Raw genomic sequence first — 22,327 nt, 5'->3', positions numbered from 1 at the left:
TTTCAAAAATGCTGAGTAAAAGATCAAAAACTCCATCTTAAGCCATAATTAACTTTCAATTATTTGATGGTTATCCCCCCCGGAGCACAAATATGACTGTCAAACCATTGAAGTGGTTACTGGGGTGTTTATCACAGTTACTAACACTTGCCTTATTTTTAAATCTGAAGTGGGAATTTTCATTTTTCAAAATTGGATGCTTCTGAATTCACTGATCACAATCCCTCCTACACTCCATGAGCATAGTGAGAAGTGGGGAGAAAATAAAGCTGGAGACAGGAATCTAAATGCTTCATCAGGACAACTTTTGATGTGGTCAGCCTTTCTTGAGACACAAAAAGAAGTATTCAGTCAGCAGCCAACATTGGAAACCCTGAGAGCAGAGTTGTGTGAGACCCCAGGACCCAGTCTCCCCCAAGCTGGCAGTGGAAGAGTGTGGCTGTGAGCAGAGGCCATTAGTCTGGGCAAGTCAGATGAGAGCCAGTGGTCCCCCAACATGCAAGCAGCAAAGGCAGATCATAGCTTGTCTCTTCCTGACCAGCAATGTGATCACTGCACCTCCCCCCTGCCCCAGAGGCCATCACTTCCAGCTTGGCAATGAACTCCTGTGCGCTCTGTATTCACTGGCTGCAGAATTAAAGAGATTGTTCTCACACTGTGAGGAGAACGAATGAGGCGAACTTAAATAGGATTTATGCTTCAATGATATTTCCTTGAGTGCCAGCATGAAATGTCGTGCTTCATTTCCATCAGCTCACAGGCCTCCCACGACGGATCCCAGCCACTCTTTCTCTTTGAATCTTTCCTTTGCCTGAGCTTGTTTCATTTGTAAGCCCCCACCCCTAAAGGGAGCTTCTGAACAGTAATAGGACAAGAGGCATTAATAGTGTAAATGTGACTTTTCCATTTGTAGGAATGACTGTTACCATCAAAAAGCTCCCTGAGAGCCATCAAACTTGAAACAGAAGAATGCCACATGGGTTCTTTTTCTTTGTCACCTGGGAATTGGGCTGAAAATGTGAATATTTCTTCCCATATCTCCATGATGAAACATTTTGTTTATCTTCCCAAAGCCCAACTATTTCTTACTTTCAAATAGGGAAGAACTAAAGGTAGGAAATATGAAACCTTTTATCACAGAAAGGGGTGAGGGGGAAGGAAGAAGCTAAATGCAGAGGGAATACACAGGAACAGGCCTTTGCGGAACGCAAGCAAAGGGACTTGCACAATGCAGGGTTAGGGAGGTGGAAAAAGGTGATTTCGTTTTTGTTTTCATTCAAAGGATTCTCATTGAGTTACGCCATATTCTTCACTAGACTTCTTAACCCAGGAGGCCTTCTTTCATATATTCATACTGGAATATATTGTTGTGTCTTGTTGTGTGTTCATACTCTAAGAAGGTCCTTACCAGACTCTGCCTGTCCTAGTCACATGTCCTGTATAGGCTGTGGGTGACGAATGGTAACCCTGCAGAGATATCCAGGAGATGGACATCATTAAAATTCATCTTTTATTCCGTATTTAACTGATGCTCCCAACAATATCTCTGCCTGAATATTATGAGCAGATATAATTACCTAAAACCGTTCTCCCCATGTGTTCAAAACCATCCACCCTACCAACCCCAGAATAGCAGAGCACTTTGCAAGCACTTTGCAAGCCCTATACAATTCTTGATATTTTACAGAATAAAGTTCCCCAGGTTAAATCAGAGCCAAAATTTCTCTACCAAAGGCTAGAATTTTCACCATGTTCTTTGTCTTGAAACAAAGCTTAAACAAGTACAATGTATGCAGTAACTTTGTACTTTAGTATCAAAACTTTGACACAGTTTGAACCATTTTACACAAAATGTAACTTAAAAGAAAAATAAAATTTGAATAATTAATCATGCTACAAATATTACAAGAAAGAATACAACCAATACTCTCCTAATATGACTGTCAGTTATTAAAAAGTACTGGCTGGGGCTACTTTCAGCTCAGGCTAATTGGCTAAACAAGGTCCAGTTTAGGGTCAGTGAAGAACATTCAGCCTAGACTTGCATAATTTAATCTGCTTTCCCTAAAATTTTCTCTTTGCAGAGCATCAGGCTTTGGACATCATAGATAATGGGAAAACAAAATATTAAGGACCCAAGATCTTCCATTGCTAATGTTCTGCCCAAATTTTCGATCCCCAATTGCGGAGAGACCAAGTCCACACATGATAATGCAAAAGCAAAGGAACTTTATTGCTAGTTCAAGCTAGGGTCCAAGATTCATCCAACACAGTGGAGTCTTGACATGTACCCTGACTCAAATCACAAGCAGTTTATATAGGGTTCAGTGTTAAGAAGCTATTTAGATGGTCTATTTTTAGCATTGGCCCTATTATAACAGTGGTCAGCAATTAACAGTTTGGGGGTTTTCTGGGGGGTGGGGTGCAACCCTTCATGACTGGCCAGATCCAACTGTCTAGTTCCTTATCTAGGTACATTACTCAACTGAGAGTTTGCCAGAAACTACAAGTCCTGCTCTGGGGATGCAGAAACTGAGGCTTAGTTAAGACTTAATGTTAGCTGCAGCCTGTCATGGCATCAGTCTCACCATCACACTAAGACCTAATTCTAGAGGATGCCCTCAGACCTCACTGAGTGTGGGATAGGAAGGTGGCACCGTGTAACTGGCTTCCTGGGTGAGTGTAGAGCTATGAGTGACCATGAAGCTCTAAGCATTCAAAAGCATCATCCCTTCTCTGGAATACACTAAAGTACCCTGTCCCTAAATGCCTCAGGAGTTCATTACAAAGGATAAATTAACGTGGCGTGTGCATCTCCCTATGGACACCAGTTATTCTGTTCAGGTTGGCCTCATCCAGAGATGACTTCACATGGATCTCCACTCAGTGACTTTGGCTCTGTTCTTCTGCCTGCAGGTACCTGGCACTCTATGCTTACAAGCCCCAGAAGAATGATGAGTTAGAACTACGCAAGGGTGAGATGTATCGTGTCCTTGAGAAGTGTCAGGATGGCTGGTTTAAGGGCACATCTCTGAGTACTGGGCTCTCAGGAGTGTTCCCTGGCAACTATGTGACACCCGTCTCCAGGTATGCTGTGCTCTTTTCCATTGTCCTCACTGATGAGGTCATCTGTGGCCCGGGCAACCCTAGCACAGTAAAGACAGCTTGGACATGCCTGCACTGAGGGCTCAGGATTGTGAGCTCTACTTCTGAGTAGATACCAGCTCCCAGATGGGACAGAATGAGCCAGGCTTGATTAGCACACTAAGTGGGGTGAGTGAGATGTGTCTGTACAATGTGAGTTCATACATATTCATATTTACACATGTAAAGCAAACCCCCCCGAAGTTACTATTAGTTATTGGATGTTAAAAGGTAAAAAGTAAAGGCCCTCCCGTTGATCGTCGATTTGCTCGAGCGGGCCCAGTAACGTCTCCATTGGAGACTTTGTTGTTACTGTGTCTGGCATATCAAATACTCTCGGTAGCTTGCCGGGCTCTCCGAGAGGGGCGGAGGAATCGAACTCGGGTCGGCCATGTTGGCCGCTTGTAAGGCGAATGCCCTACCCACTGTGCTATCGCTCCAGCCCATTGGATGTTAGTTGTATTGATTGTAGATAACTTTTTACTTGTATTTCCTTTTAAAATTTTCCATTATTGTTAAATATTATGTTATTTTATGACTTATGAGAGTAATAATTTTAAAAGTTATATTATTTAAAAAATAGAAAACCCAACAAAACATAGTTTATAAAGATGTTTTCCAGAGCCATCTGAGGATTTTTCAGGAGGATGAGAGGTCCAGGCCTTGATTTTATTTCAGTTTTATTAAAGAAAGCCCTTCCGAATGCCCTGTTACAGAGGCAGGGTGGGATTGATATTTTACAGAATAAAGTTCTGGGTGGGAGGAATACTGGGATCCGTGGTAGTGGAAAATGGGCACTGGGGGAGGGATATGTATTTGATCATTGTATAATTGAAACCCAAGCACAAAACTTTGTAAGTCTACAACTGTACCTCATGGTGTTTCACTAATAAAAATTTAAAAAAAAGAAAGAAAGAAAGAAAGAAAGCCCTTTAAGGGCACACAAACAAATCGAAGACATTAGATCAGGACTCTCCCTTTTGTAGCAGCACTGATATGAATAAATAAATAGTGCCTAGATCTTTCATCATTGTCTAGATGGATTCACACTTTCCAAAGAAGCAAGGGCAGTAGGGCTTTAACTGAACAGGAGATAAACTCAGTCTTCATGTCAGCCAATGGTCCTTCCTGGAAAGCCCATAATTTGTAAACCACTTGAATCAATTAAAAAATTATTTACTTGTGAAAAATGAGATCAATATATATTAGATGTGTTTTTTTAAAAAAAAAACAATCTTAGTTGTGGCTAACTGGTTCGGAGTTCCATGGGAGGGGCAGACTTCAGGAACTTCCCAGGTTTTTCCAGGAAGTTCTTTCTTTAGAAGCTGTTTTACAGAAGACCTGACTCAGTGCTGTAGGGGCTCTAATGTGATTGAAGTCTGAGACAGTGGAACCAAGCCTCAGACACGGGCTCTTTGACCCAACTCAAGAGCTGTGTACCCACGTTCTTTCTCTTTGCCACCAGAGAGTTTCAGTGTCTCACAGCTGGGATCCAGAGGGCACAGAGTGTTTACTCAGCCCCATAACAAATGGGAGACATTCTTGTCCTATTAAAAGGCATCAACAGAGGGTTGGAGCAATAGCACAGTGGATAGGGCATTTGCCTTGCATGCGGCCTACCCGGGTTCGATCCCTGGCTTCCCATATGGTCCCCTGAGCACTGTCAGGAGTAATTCCTGAGTGCAAAGCCAGGAGTAACCCCTGAGCATTGCTGGGTGTGACCCAAAAAGGAAAAAAAAAGGAAAATAAAAGGCATCAACAGGTCCCCTGGACTCTAGACTCTGGACCCCTGGACTTTTCTCTATCTCGTATCCCCATGACTAATGAAGTTAGCACAAATTACATACATGCTGAATAAAAGGATTAAGGTCCATTTCAAAATTTTTTGTTTCCTTTTATACTTCTCTAACACTCAAAATAGGTTTCATGCAGAAACTTTTATATGTCTCTGGGATGTGGTTGCATGTTCCTGACATCCCTCAAAGACACGGTTATTTGAACCCTTTTCATGAGTCCAGCAGCAGTGAGGAGGCAGCTGTCAGGAGGGATATGGTCCTGGCCATGCATCCCACCACCCGTTAGAGCATCCATGTCTGTGGGAAGATGTGACTGAGTCAGCATCTTTCCTGCTGTGTTTAGGGATGTACTGATTGATTTTTGTTCCAATGATTCCACGTGTCTCTGGTCTAAATTGGTGACTTCCATCGGCACATTCCTCTGTTTCTTAGTGTCCTTTTGCTCTTTCTGGAAATTCATAGTATGAGTTAACCTTCATGGAGGTCCTATAGAGACTACTCTGCTGCCCAGCTCTGGGTGCTCTCTCTTCATAGAAATGTAGTTTGTATTTTTGTGTGCATTTGCCTCTGGACACCAGTCTTCATCTCTTAGGCACAGTAGGTAAAGGGGACCTTTATCAATGAACTGTGCAGTGTGGCTTGAGCTGCATTTCCACTCAGAGTTGTTCTGCTTTATTCCTTTAGGGTTCCCATAGGAGGGGGCCCACCTCCCCGGAATAATTCAGTTGGAGGGTCTCCACTGGCCAAGGGGATGGCTACAACCATCCATCCAGGTGGTGGGAGTCTGAGCAGCCCAGCTTCTGCCTCCAGGTCTAGTCTGGCCCTCAGCGCACCCACAGCCCAGGCTCAGCAGCACCCTGCCTCACTCCCGCTAGGGACTTGTCTGCGGCACTCAGCCCAGTTGGCAGCCAGCCAAGCCCGAAGCACCATTTCTCCAGGTACGTACCAGGTTACCAGGGTCCTCGCTGCACCGGAGAACGTGACAAGAGGGGTTTCTCGAAAAAGTCATGGAAACATTTTAGCTCAGGTTTCAAACAGTCTATAGGGGGTTACGTTGTATTTGTTTATAACTGCCATAAAATTCAGCTGATCTGGAAGTGTGTGGCTTATCATCTCATACTCTCCTGGCAGCTGGATTGGAATGCACTGGAGCAGTGGTTTTCATACTTTTTCTATCTATGAGTTGTCACCACCGTGGCCCATGGACCTACATTTAAAAACTACTGTCAGTTAAAGGGCAATAACGTTTTCATGGAACAGCAGGAAATTTCTGGAGTCAGTCACCAGATCATTGACTGGTAGTTGAAAACCACTGGCTTCTCAGACATTTTCTTGTAGGAAGGGGACTCCATGGATAGATTTGTTACAGTAATGCCTCCGGACACCCCAACGGGGGAGTTTGTGTCAAATGTACTAGCCTATTCGGGTGTCTAGAGAGGCAGATCTGTCAGGACAGAGCTTGTGAAGCAGCACAGCTCCATATTATTTTTTATGTTATTTCTTCTGGCTCTGAGACCAGAAGGAAGAATGACCATTGACCCTTCACCTTTTGGTCACCATTATCTGTGGAATTTAAATGGAAATGGTTGTTGCCTGCATAGTGCAAGGGGAAAGAAATTATAGAATGAATCTTAGATGCATAAAGAAGCTGCAGATCTCTTCTTTGGAAGCATAGTTGTGATCTAGTAAGCATGGCTTAAGTGGGACCAGAAAGATAGTCCAGCAGGTAGGGCAAACTCTAGCAACCTAGATAGTCCTCCAAGCCTGCCTGGAGTGATCCCTAAGTGCAAAGCCAGGATTAAGCCCTGAGTACTGCCAGGTGTGTGACCCCAAAACTAAAAAAGGGGGGATTCCCACGACCCCATACCCAGCATCCTTCCCAAATGCATGCAGAGCTAAGGTCATTGTCATAGAGTAGTAAAGGGAACCCAGAACAGCTACATTTAATTCTGAATGTCTTTTAATGGTAAGGACTTCCTCTCCCCCTCCAAACTTATTTTCTAATAATTTTTCCTCTCATTCTCAAAGTGAGTCTTAGGAATCATAAAGTGTATAACTTCATTTTTAGCAGTAAAGTATGTCATTTTAAAGAATCTAGCCAAACAGAATGAAACCCACTGGAAATGCTCCAGAGAGAGTCCGAGTCAGAGTGTGAAAGTCCAGGGCTCCATGCAGCACCCCACTATACTCAAAGACCCCTTGATGAGTGGGGTGTTTCTGCCCACCACTCACTCCAGAGACATTTGCCTGCACATTCCCACATGAGCATACACTGAAGCCAACACTAGCAATGTGGGGCCTTGCAGGAACCCCTGGAAGTGACACAACCACTGGTGTCTCAGAAGCAGCCACGTGGTCTTCCTCCTACTCACCAGCAACAATTCCAGCCATGCACTCAGCAATTACACACTGACTGGCAGCAAAGCAGGGTCCCAGCTTCAGGACAATGAGTGCCCCTGGGGGCTGTTTGATGTGGGGGGAAGGTGATTGGGTTTCTGATTTCAGAAAGGAGTGAGGAGAGCCCTTGAAAAGTCTGGTCAAAGAATGAGGAGAAAAATTCTAAGAGAAGGCCACAAATAAGAAAAAGAGGTTGTCCTCAAGAGTTGAAGGAAAAAATAGAAATCGCACAATTGCAAAAGAGATTATTCCATCTTGACAGCTGCAAATAATTCAGTAAAGAGCCTGAACAGAGGCCTCAGGAAGACAAGTTTCTTCCTCCTTCCCCTTTCCTCTGGCTTGTGGCACCTGTGTGCAGGACACTGTGGAGCACCCCACAGCAGTAGTAACTTCTATTTTCACTCTTCTTTGAGAGAACTGGAACATAATGATGCAAACATTGATACAATGATGTTAATCATCAAAGTATCTGCCAACGGGGTTATATTCTTTCTTAAAGGTAGTGAATACCAAGGAAATTTTAAGCCAGAAAAACTCTTTGCCAAATGTCCCCAGGAACAGTTGGAAGGCTGGCCTGTTGGTACCCAAGAGTGGCAGTCTACCTAGGAAGGAGCTGCTGTGAGAGCACTGTGTGACTGAGTGAGAGCACTGCTCAGGCTGGGTGAGCCAGAGCTCTGGAACTGGAGCAAAATGATGAGAAGACTCAGAGAAAGAAAGGTTATGACTTCCACAAGATACTGATAGAAATACTGAGGGTATGAGGAGCCAAGTCCAGGTTCTAGAATTCTGAACTGATAACTCGGATACTAACATCATCCCTGACTAAGAAGAGCATAAAAGGTGACTAGTTTATGGAAGACAGAATTCCTGTGACGTGTGAGCACAGTGGCTGTAAGTGGACTCCTGTCCTGTGTATGACTCCATTTGCCTGGGGGAAGGTGAAGGAACCAGACCTTGCTGGTCAAGGTGACTTGCGAGTCGGGCAGCCCTGCCCTCACAGGCATCCCTGTGCCTGACTTCTGCTCAGAAGACCGCAGGGACAATGAGGCCCCCTTTGGAGAAGAAGGTGGTAAAAACATCCAGCGTTTTAGGATCACTTGGGTGGATTGGTGTTCTGTGGATTATCGGGGGAGAGACTAGGTTTCCAGTGTCCTGTGATGCCTCCTGTTGGATGGTGCTCGTGTTCGTAGGGGTAGGGTCTGCACAGTGCTCAGCATTGCTCAGATTGTTGAACTTCTGTAACTTGAAAATTGTATTTTCTATGTATCTTTTGCTTCAATAGCCAATAGTGAGCTCTGTGTTTGGGTAACTCTGACCTCCTGGACACTGTAGTTGTACTTAAAGAGCTCCACAGTGTTACTACCTGATGTCAGACCTTTCTTCTCCACCAGCCTTACCAATAACATGGGTTCAGTTCATTAGCCAGTATGTCCTGATCACTTCTATCCCCAGATGCAGCCATTACATGATCTTTGTGATCAAATAACATCCAAGACTCCTGACTGCTGTGCCATGATCTGACCATAAGCATCCCCAAATGTGAGTCCTTGGTCCTGGGAGCACTGAAACAGGACCCAGGGGGTCTTGGGCCCACATTCATTTCCCTCTCATCACTGACACCAGCATGAAGGACCATCTCCATGTAAACCATCACAGAAAAGTGAGACAGTTCTACTCTTCACCTCAGCCCTGGGTTATTGGTGCAGAATTCTAGGATAATGACCCCCTGATGCCCTGCCTTGCTGGCAATGTTTCAATTCCATGAAGAAAACAAGACCTGCTTATCATTTCTCCTCCATGCAATACCAAGCAGAATCAAATAAATAGTCATGGTTGGAGCAGCACAGCCCTGAGTGCCAGTCCCTCGTCACTATAGTAACCACTGGAGTGTAACAGGCTTCTTATTTTATCAGTTTGATTTTATATATAGGAAGAATGAGAAACAGGACGATGAAAACAGCTTCCAGGGCTCATTCCAACTTCATACTCATCTCTATAAAATTGCTATCACCACCACACTAAAAAAATGGCTCTTACCACATCATATCAGTGAATTAAATGCCACTGAATTCCCACAGCATTTTCCACTTTATCCCACATTTAAAGAGGAAAAATACTGTTGACAGTACAAGTAATGGATTGTTGGCATTAGTAATTGCCCATTTCAGCATATCCCAACACAGATGGTTGAGAGGCATTTTATCAATGTTCTTGTCTCGAGCCCAAGTCAGGCAGTTTGACAAAGGCTTAATTGCATTGGTCATAGCATCCAGTATGACTTGTTCTACTTGATTAATATAGAGACAGAGCTCTTCTTCTAAAATTCTAGTTTCCACACATACACATACTCAAGCAAGTACTTAGAGGCAAGAGTATAAAAGGCATGGCAGGATATGGAAATGTAGGGAAGTCCCCAGCTGGACCCATTTCTACTCCCAATTATAAAGGACAATAAATGAAACAATACAGTAGAGTTTGAATAACACATGTGGGTATTAAGAAGACATGTCAGAAATATTCAGATGTGGGAAGGAGTAGAGAAGTGGATTATGGACAGTTTTTATTTTTAATTGAGTCACTCTGAGTACATAGTAACAGATCTGTTCAGGGTTGGATTTCAGTAATACAATGCTCCAACACCCATCCCTCCACCAGTGTACATTTCCCACCACCAATGTTCCCAGCTTCCCTCCTGCCACTCCCACCCTAGCTTGTCTCTGTGGCAGGCACTTTCCTTCTCTCTGTTTCTGTATCTGTCCCTGTGTTTCTGTCTGTCTCTGTGTTTCTCTCTCTCTCTCTCTCTCTCTCTCTCTCTCTCTCTCTCTCTCTCTCTCCTCTCTCCTTTTAGACACTATGGTTTGGAATAGATATACTGAGAGGTTATCATGTTTTTTCCTTTTCAGCATGCATTTTTAAGATGAGGTACTTGGTACTTAAATCAAGGTGTCCTTGATACTTAAAGGACAGTAGGAACTCTGAGTAGACACTTGCACTTTCTAGAGGGGCACAAGCGAGAGCAAAGGCAATTAGGAGGACCCTCTCTTGGCTGACTATTTAATTTAATGTGACTAAAACAAAGATAAGGGAGGAGGAGTTTAATGAGAGTTTTCCTGAACTGGATATTTTTAGACCTCAGATATGTGAAAAATGTAGTATTCTGTGGTGAGAAGGGATGAAAGTGAAAGTGTGTTAAAAGCTCTGTGGCCTTTTCAGTGGTACACTAAAAAACAGACCAACTCAGTATGTAAAAGCAAAGAAAGCAAGAGAGTGAGTACCTGTGGTAAACCTGCATGAGGTACAGACAAATCAGGAGGGCTTCTTTACAAGATGTCAAAGAATTTTCTTTTTACTCTGAGTAAAAGTGAGGCAAAATAGAGTATTATTTTTGTCTTTCCTTACATAGTAAAACCTTTTTTATTTGCGTATTTAGATGGACAATACTACCAAAAAAAATTCATGTCTAGTTTTACACTGGGACATATATGAAGACTGGCTGCCAGAGTTCTAGCACATTCCCATCACCAACAAGGACCCTGTCCTCATACCTGCCACCCTCCTGCCTCACTCACCAGAAGCAAGCAGGAAAAAGGAACATGCATTATTTTCTCTGTGTTTAGAAGTTAATTTTGTGCAGTTTTCTTTGTTTTAGTGATTTGTTGGCAACATGTGATTGAAACTATCTTTTAACTATCTTTCACTTCTAATTACTTATTTTATTTATCATAATCACCTCGTTTCATCCATTTGTCCCAAAAGGGATGATTTTATCTTTAATTGTACAGGGATTTGTAATACTGTTAATCATACACCAATCCCACAACCATTACACCTACCCACCACCATATTTTGGGTGTTTCCATCCCAAAGCAGAACCAAAATAATATATTTTGTATTGTTTGTTAAGAAAAACCGCTGAAAATGCAACAAAAAAGTATCCTTAGAGGAAAGAGTATGAAGATTGTTGTGTTTCATAGGGCCATTAAGACCTATGCACAGTAGCACGGTCCTCCCGTTGTTCATCGATTTGCTCAAGTGGGCACCAGTTATGTTTCCACAGTGAGACTTGTTGTTACTGTTTTTGACACATCGAATACGTCATGGGGAGCTTCCCCGGCTCTGCCATGTGGGAGGGATACTCTCAGTAGTTTGCTGGTCTCTCTGAGAGGGATGGAGGAATTGAACCCGGGTTGGCTGCATGCTATCACTCCAGCCCAAGACCTTCTGTAAGTTTGTAATAAAAAAAAATTTCCTCTAAGATTGGTTCTAATTTAAGACCCATCAAATATGGGTGTGGTACTCTTGGAGTATAGATCATGTGTGTCCTATGAAGTATCCAGGAAAAGGTTCACTCACTATGGGTGAGGCTTGGCCCCAGGGTGTAGAGAGCAGACATGAGCAGGGTGGCCATTGAGTTCTGGAGGTTTTTGTTTCCCAGGGCTGGGTCCCTTGGGGCGGAGAGGGGTCTCATCTGGCCCCTTTTGTATATCTCTAGTGAAACAGCCTAGTGCAGGGACCAGCAGCATGGTTATGCAAGTGTCATGGTATGTCCCTTTCGGGAGAGAAGGACATGGGATCTGGATGGTGGGCAATGACGAGATTATTTTTATCACATATTTGGGATGAATCTCTCTTCTCAGTGGAATGACCCTGAAAGACCCATTGTATGTACTGGTTTTAGCATATCAAATACGCCACAGAACGTCTGAATGCAAGGTTCCATCCCAATGGAAAACCAGCAGGATTGTACTACTGTCCAAGAAGGGAGACATCCACAACATTGGCAACTATCGCCTGATCTGCCTGTTGTCTGTCGTCTACAAGCTGTTCACATGAGTCATCCTGAATAGGATCGGCAGAACCTAGATGAAGGACAACCATGTGAACAAGCCAGGTTCCGAAAAGGATTCAGCACAATCGACAATATCCAGATGATATCCAAGCTCATTGAGGTTTCTCGGGAGGTTTCTTGGGAGGTTTCTTGGATGCCGCTCTGTCTAATGTTCATTGATTTAAAGAAGACCCTTGATTCTGTTGAGATGGAAGCAGTCATCGGCGCCATAGCCAAACAGAACATTCAAACTCAATATATCAGGATCATCTGTGAGCTGTATTACATTTTTACTACCAGGATCTCACCATTCTACAAGGAAGTGATCATCCATGTTAAGAGGTGTTTGGCAGGGTGATACTATTTCACCAAAACTCTTCAGTGCCACCCTCGAGAACATCATGCAATGACTGGAATGGGAAGGAATGGGAGTGAAGATAGACGGTTGGCAACTACACCACGTCTGCTTCTCTGATGACATCGTTCTAATAACACCAAACATTAGGCAAGTGGAACAATTGTTTTCTGACTTTGACCATGAGTGTGGAAAGGTCAGACTACAGCTGAATCTCATGAAGACAATGTTTATGAGAAATGGTCTCATTCCTGACGTTCCATTCACTCTCAAAGAAACGAACATCTCTGAATGCAACAGTTATGTGTACTTTGGTCTAGAAGTCAACATGACGAATGACCTGGCACCTGAGTTGCACAGGAGGAAGAGAGTGGCTTGTAACACCTTCAAGAGTGTCAAAGAAATAGCTAAGAGGACGAAGAACCTCGGGCTCTGGGCACATCTCTTTGAGTCCACTGTTCTTCCTGCATTAACATATGCCTCAGAGACCTGGGTCCTACAAAAACAGGATGAGAATGCTATTCGGGTCTCCCAAAGAGGAATCAAAAGAGCTATTCTTGGAGTATAACGCTTCACTCAAGTGAGAGAAAGAATCTGGAGTTCCTACCTCCATCCACAATCAAGAATCAGGGACGCTGTCTTGTTTGCCAAGGCATCGAAAATCAGATGGGTTGGACACGTAATGAGATTTGGAGATGACGGCTGGACTAGAGCCGTTACCGACTGGTTTCCATGGGACGTCAAAAGATTGTGTGTCTTCCCACCTATGAAATGGTCAGACTTCTTCATCAAGACCCTGAACGATCGGTTTGAGGCTCTTCGTGTTCCTGGTGCGAGCAGACGCCATTGGGCTACTTTACCATGCGAAAAGGATGAATGGATATGTTACTGGCACCCGCTCAAGCAAATCGATGAGTAACAAGATGTCAAGTGATCAAGTGATAGACAAAGAACTCCTGAAATTCATATAGAATAATCCCCCACAAATAACTAAAGAAATCCTTGGGAAAAAGAAGAGGGGTGGCATCACCCTATCCAACTCAAACTGTACTACAAAGCAATAGTAATTAAAACAGCACGGTACTGGGCTAGAAACAGACCTGAAGACCAATGGAACAGAGTTGAATATTCTGTCACAGACCCCCAAATATATGACCACTTAATCTTTTACAAAGGAGCAAGAAATTTGAAGTGCAACAAGGAAAGCCTCTTCAAGAAGTGGTGCTGGAAAAACTGGATAGCTGCCTGCAAAGAAAATGAACTCTGACCTTTGTCTAATGTCAGGCACAAAAGTCAGATCTAATTGTATTAAAGACCTCAATATGAGATATGAATCCATAACGTACATAGAGGAAAATGTAGGCAGAACTCTCCACACATTAAACCTAAAAGTATCTTAAAGGATGAAACAGCACTGACCACGCAAGTAGAAGCAAACATAAACAAATGGGACTACATCAGATTTTTGATTGTGGAGGTATGATAGCTGCACATATAGAGATAGTCTCCCCAAATTTCATAAAATTATAAATCAATAATATATTTACAAAGTAAGGTTTTCAAAAATTATATTATTTTATAGGTCACACTGTTACACTGTCCTCCTGTTGTTCATCGATTTGTTCGAGCGGACCCAGTAATGTCTCCATTTTGAGACTTGTTTCTGTGTTTGGCATATTGAATAAATCACGGGTAGCTTGCCAGGCTTTGCCGTGTGGGTGAGATACTCTCGGTAGCTTGCCGGGGTCTCCAAGAAGGGCAGAGGAATCGAACCCGGTTTGGCCAGGCTGGCTGCGTGCAAGGCAGACGCCATACCACCGTGCTATCGTTCCAGCCCATCATTTTATAGGTATAACATTTTAAAAATTAATATTAAATATAATTCTATGCTAGGACACATCAAAATTTACATGAAATTTATACATTGATACATCCTTGTGACTCTAAAAGGTTTTCTTTTGTTTGTTAATTCCTTTTTGATCTTGCTGCTTTCAATATTCTATCTTTAGGTTTTGTTATTCTGCACAATGTGTCTTGGAGTTTTCCTACTTGAGTCTATTTTCACTAGCACCCTCAGGCCACTTGGTTCTCAGTGCCTGTATCCCCAAATTCAACAAAATTCTTGGCAATGACTCCTTTATTGTTTATTTCATCAAATTTGCTTTCCTATTCTTTAGGAACTCTGATGATTCTTACATTTCCTCTTGTACTCATCCCTTAGTTCTCTGGTGTACGTTCATTTGTTTCAGGATGTTTTTTCACCTTCTGTTGTTTTTATCAGTTTTCTCCATCTCATCTTGGAGCTCTTCTGTCTTTTCCTCAGCTGCTGTTATTCTGCTACACAGAAATTCTACTGTGCTTTTTAAATACCATTCACCATATTTTTTTCATTTTTGCTTGAGTTTTTTCATTTTGGCTCAACTTTCTTGTGCTTTGCTGACCACTTGTGCCATCGTCTCATTGAGTTCATTAAACACCCCCACAATGATGCCCTAAAGTCACCTTCTGAAGATTCCTGAGCTGCCTGGTGCTGCTGTCTTCTGTGCTATTGTTTGTTCTTATTGAGCTCCAGGGGTTTCTGTGGTCCTCCTCCTGTGTATGCTGTGCTCCTGCTCTTCTGAGGGTGAATCTCTGCAGTCAGCCCCTCCCCCTCAGGACTCTTTGGAATTACACTTGAGATTTCTCTCTTCCTTCTATGCACGTTTTCATCCAGCGATTTGAAGTATAACTATGAGCATTGTGAAATCCGATGCGCAGTTTTCTCATCCAGCTGTGTATGCAACCACATTCTTCAGGAGATGTGGAGGGTGGCCCATTGAAATGGCAAAATGAAATTACTTTCTAAGAAGAAGAAAGGTCCCTTTTCAAAAAAGAGATAACGGCATATTGAAGAAAAATAAGAAAAATGGGAAAAAATAAGAAAACGAATAATAAAAAATAAGAAAAAAGAAAAATAAGAGTCTCCTGCCCCTGCGCCTGGCTGTCCTCACTGGGGCCCCGTGGAGGGGGGCGGATTGAGTTTCCCTCCCCGCCCCAAACAGAGCTGTGGCAGCCGAAGACCTCCAGAACCAGCCACAACCATGCTGAGACCACTCTCCACATGCATGAAGGTACAGGCAAAGTAACAAAGGCATGCGGGTCCTGGGGCTGAGATCTCCAAGCCTGCTCGGATCGGGGCTGAGCACCCTCCACCCAGATCCTCCATCTTCCAGTAGGCAGGGGTCACACACACACCAACTGACCCCAAGCGCCGTGTAATCCGATCAACGGCCAAGACCCAAAGGCTATAAAACCCAGCTCCCAGAAGCGCGTGACATCTTATTATTTCATTCTTACTTTGGACAACCTGGCAAGCTACCGAATGTAACCTGCCCACATGGCAGAGTCTGGCAAACTCGCCGTGGCATACCCAATATGACAAGTACCAGTAACAATGATGGGTCTCATTCTCCTAATCCTGAAAGAGCCTTGAATATATGGCACTTTTAATATCTCAGGGCTAGGACGAAGGAGACGTTACTGGTGCCTGCTTGAGGCAATCGACGAACAACAGGGTGATGGTGATTGTGTGAAGAAAAATAAGTAATACAGCAGGCTGATTGCTAAAAATCAGTAACCATTATCTAGGAAGAGAACCAACCTTGAAATTTGGGGGGAGGGAACATACTTAAGTACAAAAACTTGGGCCACACAGTAGTACAGCGGGTAGGGCATTTGCCTTGCACATGGAGGATCAGGGTTCAAACCCCAGCATCCCATATGATCCCCCAAACATCGCCAGTAATTACTGAATGCAGAGTCATGAGTGACCAAAAAAAGACCAAAAGAAAAAGTTTAAAAAGAAGCAAAACCTATTTACTCTGGACACAGTTGAAAATGAAATAGTGATAGTGGAAAATTATCAAAAGAAATTTATCCAGAACTCAGAGCAGGAATTTTTTTTAAAATGAGAGAAGTGTAAAGAGTGCTGCAATGAACAAACAAGTGCAGATGTCACTTCGACTATACTTTTTTGCCTCTCTGGGATATATTCCCAGGAGTGGTATTGCTGGGTCAAATGGGAGCTCAATTCCTAATTTTTTGAGAATCGTCCATACTGTTTTCCAAAAGGGCTGAACCAGTCGGCATTTCCACCAGCAAGCACAAAATTTGTAACTTTACAACTGTACCTCATGGTGTCTCACTAATAAAAATTTAAAAAAAAAATCAAACAAACAAAAATAAAATAAAATAAAATAAAAAGGGAACTGGCCAAAAAAAAGAGAAGTGTAAACATGATAGTTTGAGGAGTTCCAAACTACGTTTAGAAAGACCTTCAGAAACAAAATAGAGGGGTTTCAAGGGTCACTGAGCACTATCCAGTTGTTCACATAGAGCTGCTTACAAGGAACTCAGCATAAACCTAAACCTAAACATGCTGCACTGAATTTAGCATCACAGGACAAAGAAAAATACTATGAAAATGTCAGATAAACAAAAGGTCACTAAATGGATGTGGGCGCTCAAGAATATTAAGGTCATTGGTGAAGGGTAGGGGACACTGGTAAAGGGATTAGTTTTCTTTTTAATTTAAATTTTATTGAATCATCGTGAGATAGTTAGAAGCTTTCCTGTTTGAGTTACAATCACACAATGCTCAAACACCCATCCCTCCACCAGGGCACATTCCCCACCACCAATCTCCCCAGTATATCCCCCCGTCCTGCCTCCGTGGAAGACAATATTTCCCATACTCTCTCTCTATGTTCGGGCATTATGGTTTGCAATATAGATACTGAGAGGTTATCATGTTTGGTCCTTTATCTACTTTCGGCACACATCTCCCATCCCGACCAATTTCTCCAGCCATCATTTTCTTAGTGAACCCTTCTCTATTCCAGCTGCCTTCTCCCCTTCGCTCATGAGGCAGGCTATGGAGTAGTCTTTCTGGCCCATGTATTTACTGTACTTAAGTGTCAGCCTCATGTTATGTTGTTCTATACCCCACAAATAAAGGGATTAGTGTTGAAATATTGTATGCCTGGAACTCAATCATTGTAACTTTGCAACTCACTGATTCAATAAAAATATTTTTAATAGAAAGAAAAGAATATTAGTGGAAAAAATCACTAAAAAGAGATTCTAGATAAAGAAAAATTAAGAGGACAATTTTAAATGGGGAAACTTAGTTTATAAATTATAGGAGTAAGTCAAAGGAAACAAAGAGAAGGAACCAGTTTGAAGATCAACTTGAGGGATTGCTGGAATCCCCAAGACTTGAGAGGGCAGAAAACGACAAAGTAAGTTCAGAGAAATGTTGCAATAGTTTTCAGGTGTTTCCACCCTATCTGTGGAAGATGAACAAGGGCACAATTTATGACAATACAGTTAATTTATTCATTCTATTTATAAGAAAACTCCAATGTACCTACTGGAAACCAGCATGACTTTAGCTTCTGGGGAGTAGACCGCGACTGAGGAAGGGTTGATAGATTCAGGTTCCAACACTGAGAACACATTAGTGAGTCATGTAGCAAATCCCACCTTTTTGGAATTGCATTGTTGTGTGTGTGTGTCACAATAAATAAGTACATTAAAAAGAGGTGTATTATGTAGAACACATCCATTATGTAGTATTTAATATGTTGACCACTGCTATAGGAGAACAGTGTATTTGGCACTAGTTTGATCACACAGTGTGGGAAGATAAGCTGGTGGCAGGCATCTGTGGCATTCCCAACAGCTCTTCATGGGAAGAAAATCCTGTGAGAAAGACACAGCCTAAACCACGTTTGAAGAAAGAGAGAGCCTGCGTGTTCAGGGGGCAGCTAGGAGGCTAGGCAGCTAAGGGGAAGGAGATGCTGTGAGATTGAGGTTGCAAGTCAAGAAGGGTAGGGCTTTTTGAAATTGCCTCTCTTTTTTGTGTCCAGAAAGATGACATTATAGTCTTGAGGATGTGCAGGAGAGCATCAAGTACCTCGCAGACTAGTTTACTGGGCCTAAGTGTGTATGTGTGTCCCTCACTGAGCTTCAATATCTATTTTGAGACTGGAGACTAGGGTGAAGGAGTGTTCACCCTAGCAGAGGAGAAGAAAAGAAGTGCCAAAATGTGGAGCCATGGTGAATGAGAATTCGATCTAGAACAGTTTTTGTTCAATACGTAAATAAGCCTTTGTGCATGTCCCTTCTTAGAGCAAGGCACTATGTCTGGAAGTTGGGGCCCCACAATCATGTAATTAGATAACCTATTGGGATCTATAGGTGAAACATCAAATTGAGGCAAATTAGGAGGATTAAGAATACCTTTTTTCCTTAGCATTAAATGAAACTTTATTTAAACACTATGATTTACAAAGTTGTTTCAATACCATTGTTTTGGGTATTCCATATTCCCACATCAGTCCCACCACAGATGTGCCCTTCCCTCTCCCAGTGTCCTCAGTTTTCTAGTCATTCTACAATCTTGCTCACTTAGCAGGCACAAAATAATTAACTTTATTTCACCTGTTAAAACATATATCTCACAATGGCTTTGGTAAAGCCATTGCCTGAGCATTTGCTGAACCATTAAGAGCTATCTGAGCCTTCTGTTACGGTTTTCACTCAGAGTTTAGTGAACTTCTACTCCATTTCCCCATCTAATTTTCTATGTTTATGATGGGCTGTCAGCTCTGTAAAGTTTGGAGTTGTTGTGCAGCCACATATGTGACCACACACTTCAGGAGCTTTGGAACTGGGATGACCAGCTGCCAGTGTCTTTCTGGCATGTCGCTGACATCAGCCATGGAGCTGGTCTGTCTGGAAGCGACAGGAGCCAGCTGTAGGTGTGTGGAGTTCTGGACCTTGGACAGCATGGGGACTCAATCTGCCCCACCCACCAGAGTTCAGACACCTGGGCCCAGCAATGATCGGGCTTGTCTGGAATAGCTCAGTGACCAGCGTCCCTCAGATCTGAGAACATCGTCTTAGTCACTATATTTTTCCATGTTACAGAGCCATGAATTTTTACAATTATGGTAGTAGAAACTAAATTATGGTACCATAACTTTCTCTTTGGTAACAATATACACATGAGCATATTAGGGTTTTCGTGTTAGATCAGACACTCAGTGTGAAGGGGTTTGTGCTGTGGCCTCTATCTCCCACTGTCTTACCTGTCAGGCTACTTGAAGTCATTGTTTCACTCTGGCATGGTCTCTCTCTCTCTCCCTCTCTCTCTCTCTCTCTCTCTCTCTCTCTTTCTCTCTGATTTACCTGAAGTTGATGGGATGATTCTTCAGAATTCAAAATTTCTAACACAAACAGTAGAAAGATTGATTTTATTATAGTATGTATTTAAAGAGAACGTTAACAAATGACAGATCTGTATGCATGTTATATCTGATACCCATAGCATCTTAGGACTTTTTAAAATGAAACTTCTATTCTATAAATGAAAAAAGCTCATGCTTTAATGAACAAGTAAAGCAACAATCATATTGTCATGGAGTGGCTGAATAGACACTGCCTCAGTCTGCCACAGTAAGGTCTGCCTGCAGACTTCTTGGCACAGCATGTTCCTCTGCCACAGGAGTCTTGTGCCTGTGCCCTCACTCAGCAGGTCAGTTACAGAAGCATGGGACAAAGAACTGAATGGCTTCAGTGGTTCTGTGACTTTTGAAATTCATCATCTCACATGCAGTGGTATCTAAAAATTGTGGACTCTTGAAACTTCTTTATAATTCTTACACAGACTTTATTTTTATGAGCATCTTACTGGGTTTCCTGAGTTCACTAGTTTATCATGACAAAGAAAACCAATCAGAAGACTTCATAAAAAACTGGGAATATGCACACATTCATGGAAACCTAGGAAAAGATAGTGAAGCTCATACTCAGGGGGGCAATATAGCACAATAGCCAGGCTTTGGAAATATAGAATATTCTGGGTTTCTCAGTTTGTTTCTTTGCCTGTGAGGTAGAATTATATCTGGAGATATTTTAGAGACACTGTAAGTGCTGGTAAGAGTTTTTGTGATTGCATTACAGGTTTAAAACTAACCTTTTAACCCTGCTGTCTCTCCAAACTTGTGCTCCAGCCAATGCTTCAGCTCAGGCTCAGGACCGACCAACAGCCACAGTGTCACCCCTGCGTACCCAGAATTCTCCATGCCGCCTGGCCACTGCCAGTCTCAGGCCTCACTCTGCGGTGTCCCCACAGCACAACCACCATCCCCCCTTGCAGACACTGGCTGGAGCCCAGGGTCCTCGGCTCATCATCCCACTTACATCAGCAGCATCAGCCATCACCCCTCCCAATGTCAACGCTGCCACCCTCCACGGGGAGACTGGAGGAGTTCCTGTCAGTGGCCCGTCAACATCCAGTCCCACCAATACAGGATGCAAAGCAGATGAGAAAAAAAACGAAAAGGTAAGTGACCCACTCTGGTTAAGCCATGGCTAACCCTCCTGGTGATCATAACTCTGTGACACACCCACAACACTGTTTTTCACAACAAAGTATTGAATGTGGGCACCAAGTACCAGCTCTCGTTTATGCCAAGCATGTGACAACCTGCTAAGGCAGCAAAGCAGATGGTGGCTGAAGTAGAATTTAGATAAGACTTAGCTCTAACTGAGAAGGGCTGACACAGGCCAGCTGTAGTTTTCATGCAAATCCCCTCCACAAGATGATTTCATTCCATCTGTCAGAAAATACATGCAATGTATTCAGTTTTGTAGAACAAGATTCTTTTGACCAGTTTCCAAAAGAACTGTACAAATCTCACCACTGAGGGCTCAGTGCCCCTCCACTGTGCCGTGCCGTGAGGCCATGTCCTGCACAAGCGCACAGCTCTTGGCAGGAAAGTGTCCACCTAGATTTAATATTTTCAGTGCTTAACTGAGTGGAATTGGGTTTGTTCGCAAAATGAAATTTGAATCCAGTGAACTTGCTTCTCTGTCGTCCCCAAATGCACATTAGATTGGCCAGGATTAGGACCCATATTTTTATTCGGTGTTATATGATGGAACAATAATGTATGTTCATACATATTCAGATATTCGCTGTCTGGGATGTGGCTTAGGTGGAGAGCACTTGAGCTCTTACAAGGTCCTAGGTAAGGGTTTAGGTCTTACACAGCAGTACTGAATAAACTCCCATTGCAATGGGCGAAAACTTCGCCGGAGTTTTCAAAAGGTTAAAATGATTTTAAAATGAAATAATATAATGTATCATCAATTAAACACAATATACAAAATTTTATTGTTTGTGTATGTGTTGTTAGTTCACAGTCTCCTGTGCACAGAAAGGGCCAATGTGAGAGGAAGCCCTCTGGGCTAGCCTGGGCCTAAGAGATGTGTTTCATACACAAGAGATTTGCACCTGAAGCTTATTTTGGGTCATTACAAAACAATTAGATCCCTGCCTTGTCCTCTGGAGTATTAAAAGCTTATGTCCCTGCCTTTTCAGGCTTCAGTCATGGACACTCCAGGTGGTCTCAGAGCTATGTGCTTAAATGACTAGTGTGGGACAGGTGAGAAAACAGTCACTGAGAGAACAGAAGAGATAAGGAAGGAAAGGGTCTTCCAGGGTCAGCTCCAGGGTTTATCAGCAGCCATGCCCTCTTGATGCCCTCCTTCAGCAGATATAATCTATATTTTTAAAAAATTTCCATGTTATACTGCTTTCAAACCTGTCTTTGATAGCCACAGTGACTGCACCATGGCTTTGGGGAGTGGTCCCCACCCAGGGACTCTGTTAATTGAGCCGTGTGGGTTGAGACCTGCCATTGGCTGCCACTCTTATTGGCCTTGTGGCAGGATAGGGTTAGTTCCTTCCTCTTCTTG

General features: G+C 42.9%; 1 protein-coding gene across 1 annotated transcript in view; it reads left to right on the top strand.

Moving 5' to 3' along the window:
- The window catches only part of SH3RF3 (SH3 domain containing ring finger 3), a 456,086-nt gene that overhangs the window by 385,015 nt on the left and 48,744 nt on the right, over positions 1–22,327 (top strand). The window contains exons 6-9 of the mRNA XM_056114572.1: positions 2,917–3,087; positions 5,625–5,878; positions 6,124–6,238; positions 20,528–20,909. Of these exons, the coding sequence (XP_055970547.1) occupies positions 2,917–3,087; positions 5,625–5,878; positions 6,124–6,238; positions 20,528–20,909 (922 nt within the window). The remainder of the gene's footprint in view (positions 1–2,916; positions 3,088–5,624; positions 5,879–6,123; positions 6,239–20,527; positions 20,910–22,327) is intronic.

This window comes from Sorex fumeus, unplaced genomic scaffold (assembly GCF_029834395.1).
Source record: "Sorex fumeus unplaced genomic scaffold, SorFum_2.1 ptg000026l, whole genome shotgun sequence".
Classification (NCBI taxonomy): Eukaryota; Metazoa; Chordata; class Mammalia; order Eulipotyphla; family Soricidae; genus Sorex; species Sorex fumeus.
The sequence above is the reverse complement of the archived record's forward strand: the minus strand, read 5'-3'. Positions and strand labels throughout refer to the sequence as shown.